The sequence below is a fragment of the Oratosquilla oratoria genome, chromosome 6 (genome assembly GCF_046742065.1).
Source record: "Oratosquilla oratoria isolate Oo_2021 chromosome 6, ASM4674206v1, whole genome shotgun sequence".
Taxonomy (NCBI): Eukaryota; Metazoa; Arthropoda; class Malacostraca; order Stomatopoda; family Squillidae; genus Oratosquilla; species Oratosquilla oratoria.
The window spans coordinates 32,820,806-32,832,706 of NC_134782.1; the positions used below are offsets into that span (position 1 = coordinate 32,820,806).

General features: G+C 42.7%; 1 protein-coding gene across 4 annotated transcripts in view; it reads left to right on the plus strand.

Moving 5' to 3' along the window:
• LOC143026367 (gamma-aminobutyric acid receptor subunit beta-like) overlaps positions 1-11,901 on the plus strand; it is a 262,622-nt gene that overhangs the window by 248,261 nt on the left and 2,460 nt on the right. For all 4 annotated transcript variants that reach the window (XM_076186632.1, XM_076186635.1, XM_076186633.1 and 1 more), the window contains 2 exons: positions 4,601-4,885; positions 8,739-9,051. In XM_076186632.1, coding sequence (XP_076042747.1) covers positions 4,601-4,885; positions 8,739-9,051 — 598 coding nt within the window. The remainder of the gene's footprint in view (positions 1-4,600; positions 4,886-8,738; positions 9,052-11,901) is intronic.

Below are 11,901 nucleotides of genomic sequence, written 5' to 3' on the forward strand. Positions count from 1 at the left end.
TGAATATTAATAACCACAGAAAATATCATCTGGCCAGTTCACAGAATATGGGGGTCACTCAACTACAATATAAATATATTCAAGACTCCAACGTCGGCATCCTCATGTGCCCATTCGTGCCTCAAGACGCCTATGCCGGCGTCATCGTACTAAAGAGGTGAACCCATTCAACTACGATGAAAAGATTCTTGTCATTTGGTCAAATAAAACAAAAAATCATAAAACACCAAAATGTTTGATCAAACATCAGAAAAATATGACGTCAGTCCTCGAGGACTGACGTCATATTTTTCTGATGTTTGATCAAACATTTTGGTGTTTTATGATTTTTTGTTTTATTTGACCAAATGACAAGAATCTTGTCATCGTACTAAAGAGGTCAAGAACCACTGGTCTATGTGTATTATAACCAGACGCCTTCCAGGAGACTGAGGCGTGTGGTACACAAACCCTTTTCTCATGAATAATGTGGCTTATTTACTTAGTTATTTACTTAACGTGATTTGGCATAGGAAGCACAGGAGTCTTAGTCTGAGTTCATCCCTGACTAGTTTCGTAGCTCCTTTCCTTTGGAACAGATTATCTGCGAAATTAGTCAGGAATGAACTCGGACTATTCCCACTCACATCAACCTGCCAGAATGTCTCAATATTTATTCATTTATTTATTTATCTATATATGAAATATTTGTTGATGCATCTATTTTCTTGTTTATTCATTAATTTATGTATCTATTTTGATCCCCAAAGGAAACTCGTAAGAAAAATCCCCAGCGTTTGAGGATTAACACCCTTAAACGATGTAGTAATCCCCTCAACTGAATAAAATCATCTGCTGTCAGGGGATTAACCGAGTGAACTCTATAACCTAAACAGCGGGGTTAAGGTGGGAATTCCCTGATGGCTCTTTACAGGTTAAATTCATGAACAACTTCGAGAGCGAAAATGAAGGCACATCCCCAGAATCGTCTCAGATCAACTTTTTAGCCACAGTTCGTGCAAAGAAAAGTTAAGTTATTTTCAGTAACCAGACGACAAGATTGCCGTCAGAGAGAGAGACAGAGAGAGAGAGAGAGAGAGAGAGAGAGAGAGAGAGAGAGAGAGAGAGAGAGAGAGAGAGAGTAAAGTTGTTGGAGACGTTGTTGTTGTTGACCAAGTCAAGCGAAAAGTTCGAACGAGCGAGATATTGACATTTCCTGTTGATAGAAAAGTATGTTTCTCTTCATTTCCTTTTCTTTCTCTCTCTCTCTCTCTCTTTCTCTTTCGTTCGCTCTTTTTCTACTTGTACCTCCCATGCTCTCTCTCTCTCTCTCTCTCTCTCTCTCTCTCTCTCTCTCTCTCTCTCTCTCTCATTTTCTTTCGCAATATTTTTCTACTTGTGCCTCCCACGCCCTTTTTCTCTCTCTCTCCCTCTGTATCTCCTTATCCCTTTCCTGCCCACTCTATCTCTCTATCCATCTGTATGTTTGTGTGTGTGTGTGTGTGTGTGTGTGTGTGTGTGTGTGTGTGTGTGTGTGTGTGTGTGTGTGTGTGTGTGTGTGTGTGTTTGTGCGTGCGTGCGTGTACCTGTGTCTGTACGCGCGGGCGTGTGTGTGTGTGCGCGCGCGTGTGTATGTGTGTTTGTGTGTGTGTGTGTGTGTGTGTGTGTGTGTGTGTGTGTGTGTGTGTGTGTGTGTGTGTGTGTGTGTGTGTGTGTGTGTGTGTGTGCGTGTGTGTGTGTCGTACACATGTGTGCCCCCGCGTTTTATGAGCTTCTATTGATGTGTCCAGAGTCTTCCCCATTCACCCGGAACCTCTCGACTTTCCGGACCTGTATTGACATGTCCGGGCGGATCCACCCCCACCCCACCATTGTCTTGTTCACATCTCCTCCAGTTCTGGGCCCAGATGCCAGACCCCAGAACCCCTTCGGGAACACCTCCGGAAGCTCTAACCACATGGAGTCTTAAGACTCTTCGTTTTGAGATTCTTCGAAGTAACCGGAAGACTTTCCTAGTCAATTTGGATTAGTACTATATTGGTGGGACTTCGTTCTGGCTAAGTTCGCTGAGGTGAACTCGTCCACGCCTTCTTTACCGAAGAGAGAAAAAAAAAATACGGTATGGAAGATCTCCATGGATTCGATTCTCACTTGCGCCAGGCAATTTCATTCAGCTCAGGGACAGTCCCCGTGATGCCCAGGAGCACACCGCGACTACCCCACAAAACCTCTCAAGCTCAGCCTCTGACACAAAGGTCTTCTCAGCTACAACTAAGGAGCCTCAATGAGTGTTACCAAGCCACAGCTATTACCAGGCTATTCCAACATCTCCTCCTCCTCCTCCTCCTCCTCCTGCCCACCGTTCCCCCGTCCCCCCCCTCGTCCTCTTCCTCCTCCTCATCATCATCGTCTTCCATCCCCTTCTTTCCCTCGTCCTCCAACCCATCCCTTTCCTCTTCCTCGTCTTTCACCTCCTCCTACTCCTCCTCTTCGCAATTGTCCTCCTGTTAGCCCCCATTCTCCTCCTCCTCCTACTCCTTCTCCTACTCTTCGTAATTGTCCTCGTCTTCGCCCTCATTCTCCTCCTCCTCCTCCTCCTCTTCCGGCTCCTAATTAATCATCTTTGCCCTCGCCACATTTACTTCTCCTTACTTCCTCTCCCTTCTCGTCTTCCTCCTTTTCTTCTTTCCTTTTTATTCTCTCCTCCTCTTCGTCCTCTTCCCTTTCCTCATCTTCCTCCTCCCCGTCCTCCTCTTCCACCTCGTCGTCACCCTCCTATTCTTCTTCCTCCTCCTCTTCTCCCTCATCCTTCTCATCCATGTCCTTCTCGTCGTCACCCTCCTACTCCTCTTCCTCCTCCTCCTCTTCTCCCTCCTCCTCGTCCCTGTCCTCCAAGTCGTCACCCTCCTCCTCCTTTTCCTCTTCCTCCTCCTCCTTCTCCTTCTCCTCCTCCACGAGATGAAGAACAAACTCGAGGAGAGGAAGGAGGCGATTGGATTTCGTGTAATTTGGAGAGAGAGGGGGAAGCTCCCGGACAGAGTCGGTAAATCTATGTCGGACTCCACGCCACTCTCGCTCTGGGACACTCCATACCTCAACTATAGACGTGATATATACATACATACACACACACACACATACACACACACACACACACACACACACACACACACCATGTCATGTTATGTGTTCACTCGCTACTTTTTTTTCTCCTTCTTTATCTATCTCTTTAAATCCTGCCCTCTTGCTCTCATCTCTCTATTTCTCTCTCTCCTCTCTGTCTTTCTCTCTCTCCCCCCCTCTCTCTCTTTCTCCCTCTCTCTCTCTTTCTCCCTCTCTCTCTCTCTCTCTCTCCTCGTCATACTCCTTGTCATTATCACCGCCATCATTATCATCGTCGTCATCATCGTTGTCATCGCCTTAATCGTCATCATCGTCGTCGTCATCGTCTGTCTGCTTCCTCGCCCCATCGCCCAAGGGTTTTGGGTTTGTGCGTTTCAGCGTGAAGTCTTAACGACCTCACCCGAAGGGCGACCTTATACGACCTCGAATGACCTCGGATGACCTTATATGACCTCGAATGACCTCGGATGACCTTATATGACCTCGAATGACCTCGGATGACCTCATATGACCTCGAGGCATAAATCACGAAGGTTCTCAATCAAAGTGTGAATTGACCAACCCCATTTACCCCCTTAAGATACATTTCGCTCGGAACGATTATGCTTCAACGATGATCGTTCATGACTCAACGATGATCGTCAAACGATTGTCTAGAGCGCTAATTCTTTGTTTTTAGCGGCTCTAACGACAGTCGCTCGAAACAAAACAGCCCCACCATTAACAAAAAAGAATTAGTGTTTCAGACAATCGTTTGACGATCATCGTTGAACCATGAACGATCATCGTTGAACCATGAACGATCATCGTTGAACGATAATCGTACCGAGAAAAACAACTTTACCCCCTTTTCTTCACAAGTGGGGATGGTGTAAAATAATTACGTGGTTGCTTAATTTCAACGGTCAAAAGACAGGTACATGGGTGAAATGTGTACTTAACTTGGATTAATAATTGTGTTTTGAACCTTAGCATTAAAAGTGTTTATTTTTGCACATACTTTTTATTTTTTGGTAACTGCTAATTGTGTTTTGAACCTTACCATTAAAAGTGTTTCTTTTTGTGCATACTTCTTATTTTTTGGTAACTGCTATCCATTTCCTGTGTGACAGTAATAAAGTAAATGTATACATAAATCACATACATACTCCTTTCCTCCACACTATAATTAAGTTAATACATACATGCATGCATGATATACATACACACACATGTACATACACACATGCACACACATTCCTTTACATACTCGTACAAATACGCATACGCATACATACATTATACACACATATATACACACATATACATAAATACATATATACATACATACGTACGTACATACATACACACATATACACATAAACTATACACACACATACATTCATACATACATACATACATACTCGTACATACACACTACACATTTCCTTTTCTTTTAATATCAAAGCCAACTATGCATCATCCGACACCAAACTTACTCTCCATTTCCTCTCCCCAGACGGCTACACGATCATGGACGTCCGCATGTACTGGAGAGACATCCCAGTCATCGGTGTCGAAGAAGCCAAACTCCCTCAGTTCACCATCATGGGCTACCAGGCTGGCGAGAGAACAGAGGAGCTGGCCACGGGAGCCTACAAGCGGCTCTCCATCTCCTTCAACCTTCAGAGGAACATCGGCTACTTCGTCTTTCAGACCTACCTGCCCAGTATCTTGATCGTTATGCTCTCGTGGGTCTCCTTCTGGATCAATCACGAGGCTACATCGGCTCGCGTTGCTCTTGGTAAGTCTTCGTACGCCTCTGAATCTTGTTTTTTTTCAGATACCCGAAGGAAACCGAGGTCACCTCAGGTTCTTTTGTGTGTGTGTGTGTGTGTGTGTGTGTGTGTGTGTGTGTGTGTGTGTGTGTGTGTGTGTGTGTGTGTGTGTGTGTGTGTGTGTGTGTGTTTTCTCGCCAACAAGCGGAAACTGAAATTTTATGTTTACGTGAGCATGGCGACATGCGCTGTACACAACATCCACAGAACAAAACCCAAATCGCCCATCACACTACATAAAGGACCACCCACCAACACATAACATCATCAAACAGATTCTGTAACACTATTAAAACACATCATTCCATCAAGTACACAACCATACTAATGATAACAAACATATACTCACAATTCTCACAATGAGAAATCTTGCTTCCCTGGAGCTTAAGGCACGTTTTGCTCGGTGCCATTATCGCTCAACGATGATCGTTCATGGCTCAACGATCATCGTCAAACGATTGTCTAGAGCACGAATTCTTTGTTTTTAGCGACTCCAACGGCAGTCACGCGAAGCAAAACACCCCCATCATTCAAAAACAAAAAATCGGTGCTCAAGGAATCGTTTGACGATCATCATTGAGCCATGAACGATCATCGTTGAGGCATAATCGCACCGAGTAAAACGTACCTTTAACAGGATTCTTGTCCGTCCACCCACCGCCAAGACTCAAACCCAAAAATTAAAGTAAACAGAAAAGACTGAATTCATGAGTGCAGACGTTGTTGTGGCCATCATACAACACTTAAGACGTACCAATATGCGTGTCTTCAGCCTTACTAGTCCACTGCATAGCCGGCCTATCCCCTGAGGGACGATACAGTCTCTTTACCTCGCCACGGTCGGTGGCTTCATTCGGTTTGGTAAGGTTGTCTGTAAGATTAGAAGTGCTACATGTAAAGTTGTCGTTGGTGTGTTAGATTGACTGTGGTTGTGAATAAAGTGTAAAATCAGTGCAATCAGCTCGACCATACTGATCAGGTGCTAGCACATATATGCGACACTGGTCAACCGGACCTCTGATGTCCGCCGTTGTAGAAAGCGATTGGAAAGCTATGAAAGTATATTTGCACTTACCGGGGATTGAACCTGGACCTTCCGCGTTCCGAGGTAGGAACGTGACCCACTGCTCATTTTGTACAGGGTCTTCGGTACTGGCATCACACAGAGACACAACCAGAATAAAAGACATCGTATACGCTGTATTCTACAGATTTTCCACCTGGTTAAAGGATTTACTCGTGTCTCAGTTCCAGAAAAGATTGTATTTGTATTTCTGATGATAATATCTATTTACAGAGCACGCAACCATCGATCGTCACGTAACATTTGAGACATTACCAGCACAAGCTCGGTAACACAATGTATATGAAACATTGCCGCTCTGCTAAGCTGCCTCAAGCCTTGGTTACACTAGCTTCTGAAATAGTTGGATCCAGCGATACGGCTTGATTGGCTGGCCATTTGTGCTGTACTATCTACTGATTCTCGTGGTTTTTCCTGGCATCTAGTGCTAGCGATAGCGGTAGATGAGTGGGAGGCATTAATAATAAACTATCGTTTATTCAGCGTATATGAAACTAAGAGTTATTTAACTTTTTTAAGGACTTTTAATGAATAACAGAAAAGAAAAAATAAACGAAAATACAAGAAAAATCCCAAATACAAATTCAGTTCTCATTAATTTCGGTGGTATGCAAGAAATACATATCTGTGACCACAAGGCCGAAAACATATCACGTCAACTTCAGTTTTCCCATAAGACTATTATAAATTTCAGAGAAAGTTCGTGAATATAAACACCTTTGGAACATCAAACATCCCTACTATTAGATAAGGAGATATGGCTTGTGTTGTTGATATGATCAGTTGATTCCGGTAGCAGACTTAACGAGTAGTGTGACCAGACAGCTGAACGTATCACTGTCAAGCCAGGGGAAACAAAAGCCAGTCAAGTGTTAGCAATAGTAAGTGTGTCCGTAGCTTCACACGCAATTGAGCATATATTTACAGACTCCTCAGTACTGGTAGAACACACAGACACAACCACAACATATCAGGGGTGGAGGACTTCTAGTAGGAATACAAGAAGGTAACTTTTCTCCGCAGATCCGGTGTCACAAGGCATTGATATTAAAGACTAACCAACAACAACAACAACAACAACAACAACAGATTTTGGACCAATTTAGGTTTAAGAAGTTTAAAGAAGAAGTTTAAACAAGAACTGGTTTACTAATAGAGTTGTTAACGAATGGAATAGACTTAGTAACCATGTAGTGAGCGCTGAAACTATTGATCGTTTTAAGACAATGTTAGATAACTTTAATGTATAGGGATGGCAGGTGGTAAGGGACATGGAACTACCTAGCGTAAGTCTTATGGTCTCTTGTAGTCTCCTGAATTCTTATGTAAAACTCATGCCATTAGTGATAAAGCACAACAGATGACAGTTACCAAAGAGCCTTGTAGGGAATTTGTGACCAACCTACCCGAAAAATTGAGTCACAAAATCCAAATGGACCAACCTAGAAGTCCACAAGAGACAACCCTCGATGGGGGAGACGAAGAAGGGGACGACGCCCACAGAATTCATGGCTGAAGGGGCAAGTTGATCGAGCCTGTCAAGAGCTGCTTGGGATGGGAAGGGTGCCTGCATGGTAGATTGGTCGGAGGGACCGTGAGAACTGGCGACGGCGTATGACTGAAGCACCACGATTTCGATACGAGTTCCGATACTATTCTAAACTTCCGATCCCGATAAGTGTTTAACAAATGTACTTTGCCCACAAAGAATCTGTTTCCCAAACCAACTTTTGGGCCTACAAGTAACCGTAGCTTGCCAAGGCATTTTGCTACCTTCAAAATTCTCAGATCCTGTTTCAGTTGCTGGCCCTATACGGGAACCTAGTTCAACCTTGTATGGAGCACGCATCTCACATATGGAGCAACTACCCTCATTCCTTACTATCATGTAAAAAAGAAACCAGTCACTCACCACATCAACTCCCCTCTTTTTCTGTCAGCCTTCTCTTGCCTATTACAATTATCTTTTTCATGACGTTATTTCCACAGTCAACATTACCCTGAACGTAGCAACTGGGTTACTTCCCTCCCTCCCGTGAAAATAACTTCTAAAACATCTTTTCACTTTTCCTCGTAAATGAGTGATTATTTTTTCTAAACTTTTATTAGAAGACTGAAACCCTTTTCTGACACATTCCCACCAATTTTCTACTTGTGATTATTGTTTAAAAGCAGAAGCATCTCTGTGGGGTTTTTTTGTTTTTGTTTTTTTATACTGGTGGATGTGTTTCTCTTGTGCTGTTTGGATCGGTTTTGTGTTCCTTGGTATATATATATTTCAGGCCTTGTGCTCTCTTTTGTTTAATGTGCATACACACACACACACACACACACACACACACACTACGAGCATAGCTCCCTTCTCTTATAATACAACTAGGTAAAGACACACACATACACGTGCGCACACACACGTTTAAAGGATGTGAAAACTAGTCTTCCATATAGATATGCATAAATACTTGGAATAGCTTAGGTGATATAGCCCAAACTGGAATTATACATGAATCCAAATCTAAATATGATAATTGAAAATCAAGGATGTAGATTAAGTTGAAACTGTACATGAATTTGAGAGTATGAGACGGGCATTGCTCCTATCCCGTATACTACAATTAGATAAATTAGGGAACAATTAGATAAAGACAGATACACACATCGACTAGTTTTCACTTGCACACATTACCCGTGAACCTTTACAAAGAACCTACTGACTTCGTTCTCGCCGTCCGCAGGTATCACAACCGTGCTCACCATGACGACCATCAGCACAGGCGTTCGATCCTCCTTACCTCGTATCTCATACGTCAAGGCCATCGACATCTACCTTGTAATGTGTTTCGTCTTCGTCTTCGCGGCGCTGCTGGAGTACGCCGCCGTGAACTACAAGTATTGGGGTCAGCGCGCCAAGAAGAAGGCTAAGAAGATGAAGGAGAGCAATGGACAGAACAAACAACAGCCCCCGACAATTAAAGCGGATGGTTTCACTCCGAACGAGGAGATTATCGAGTTGCAGGACATCCGCATGTCACCTATCCCATCGATCAGGTAGGTCTGCTTGGTTGGTGTCAGTCAATCACTGTTGTGTCAAATGGGTGGGTCACGTGATCCCAATCTATCGGAGTCTGTCTATCTATCTATTTGTATACCAAAAGAAAGATAGCAAGTAAAGCATACGCCCACCTTCTACCCATCCCACATCCATCCAATACATATTTATTTTCCATTTTAAAACACCTCAGCTCATTGTGGATGAAGGGTCATTCTTTCCCTGGGTCAGGAAGGAATAGACCATCAAAGCCAAAAATGCAAATCCATTATTTAGCCCAGTTGATGATTGTTCAGTCTTCCTCATAGAACAGTACATCAAAATGGTTGGTATGCAGTTCACATCACAAACCCATTGCTTCATATCATACAATGAGAAAAAGTACACCTGCAGCACATCATACATCGCACATCTCCCATACCCTTTCCCTGCACCCCACACTTCCTTGCAGAAACAGAAACATACACACACACACACACACACACACACACACACACACACACACACACACACACACACACACACACACACACACACACACACACACACACACACACACACACACACACACACACACACACACACACACACACACACACACACACACACACACACACACACACACACGCTCACTACAAATAGTGATGGGACAGTACCAAATTTCTTAACGATTCCGATACGAGTCCCAATACTACTCTCCACTTCCGATTCCGATACGAATTCCATTCCGATACCTACAATGATTGTGATTCACGGTTATTTCTAGGCCCAACAGTTGGTTTGGGAAACAAATTCTTTGTGAGCAAAGTACATTTATTAAACACTTATCGGAATCGGAAGTTTAGAGTAGTATCGGAACTCGTAAAGGAATCACTAATTTCTTTTTTGTTTGACCCCATCACTAATTACAAAACTCATTATTCTTGAGGCCAACAAATTAAGTACCATATCCTACCTAACACAAACCCAGAGTGGTGGGAAACACTACCCAAATATACAGGAAAGACGGTAACCAGCCAACGCTCATGTCACCATCCAACAACAAGGCATACAAGAATAACACCACCCCTCCTGGATTCCGGTAACCTTCCAGCACTAAAACTATTCCAACACAGAACAGGTCCGGATAAAGACACCAGATACCCCAAATAAGGTCACCACACAAGACAAACATCTTCCAGTCACCTGCTTCCTCAGTCAAACCTTTGAGTCATCGTTTATTCAATATGGTTGATATCTGCCCCAATTGGTTGTAGCAGTCAAATGATATAGAAGCCAAATATCTACTCAACCACGTTAATGTCTGTAAATATTTAATATTAAAGCCAAATGGATTAGTAAGTGGCTTCTGCAATCCAGTAACAGTCTGTCTACCTTTACATATGTAAGTCTTCTCGTTTGCCAGTCTCCTTCATTAACATGATTCTTTATCACACATACGGAAAACTGATCAACTAGATTAAATCTCTCCTTGTTATATAAGGCTTAGAAAATTTTAATCTTGCTTTCAATGGGTTACTTTCATTAAATCATGGAAAAACAACCAACGTTGAATGAGTGACACAGGAAGAGGGGCATGTATATAAACATTGTTTTAATTTGAGCCTCGTCTCTCTTTTTTTTTTTTTTTTTCAACACACGCATCCTTCTTCTTATCCTATACCAGGGCTTAAAATGCTTTATCTTGCTACTAACAGACAATCTTAATTAACCCTCTCCCTGCTCCATGAGACTCAAAATATCTAATCTTGCTTTCAATGAATGATTTTAGTTAATCCATAGAAATACGAGCCCCAGTGAATGAGAGACACAGGAGGAACATCTAAATACCATTGTGTCAGTCTTACCCTGACTTCTCTCTTTTTCGAACTTTCACGTCTTTAAAGACGTAGAGTTCGGGGTAATATTTTAAAGGTATTCAAATGGGTCAAGGGCTTTAACAATGACGATGCAGACAAGGTCCTCATATTAAGACAGCAGGGCAATACTCGTAGTAAAGGGTTTGAATTGGACAAAGTTAGGTTTAAGAAGGAAATAGGTAAGAACTGGTTTACCAACAGAGTGGTTAACAAATGGAGACTTGGTAACCATGATGTACCGAGTACTGAAACAATTGATTGTTTCAAGAGAAGGTTAGCTAACTGTAAGAATAGGGATGGAAGCCAGTGAGGGACATGGAACTGCCTAGTGTAGGCCTTATGTTCTCCTGTAGTTTCCTTCATTCTTATGTTCTTAGTTCGTGTAAGAGTGTGTGTGTGTGTGTGTGTGTGTGTGTGTGTGTGTGTGTGTGTGTGTGTGTGTGTGTGTGTGTGTGTGTGTGTGTGTGTGTGTGTGTGTGTGTGTGTGTGTGTGTGTAGGTTTAAGAAGGAAATAGGGAAGTACCGGTTTACCAACAGTGTTTAACGAATGGAATAGACTTAGTAACCATGTAGTGAGCGACGAAACTATCGTTTGTTAGAGGTTAGCTAATTTATGGATGGGGATGAGAGGTGGTAAGGGACATGGAACTAGCTAGTGTAGGCCTCATGGTCTCTTGCAACTCCATTCTTATGTTCTTATGTTAAATACAAACACTGCTGAATAAACATCACTGGAAGACATAGAATAACATTGTGTCAATTTGAGCCTGGGTCCGAATTTACAGAAGATTCTAACCCTAATTTACAAAAGATCCTAACCCTAATGGCGGAGATTTGACCTAAATCCCTATTAAGTCAGCGACCTAAATGCTTATGTCTAGACATAACCTCGACATTATGGACAGATGATTTAGGTAAAATCTCCGCCATTTTGAAGACTAGACTGAGGTTAGAATCTTCAAAATAGCAGAAATTTTACCTAAATCAGCT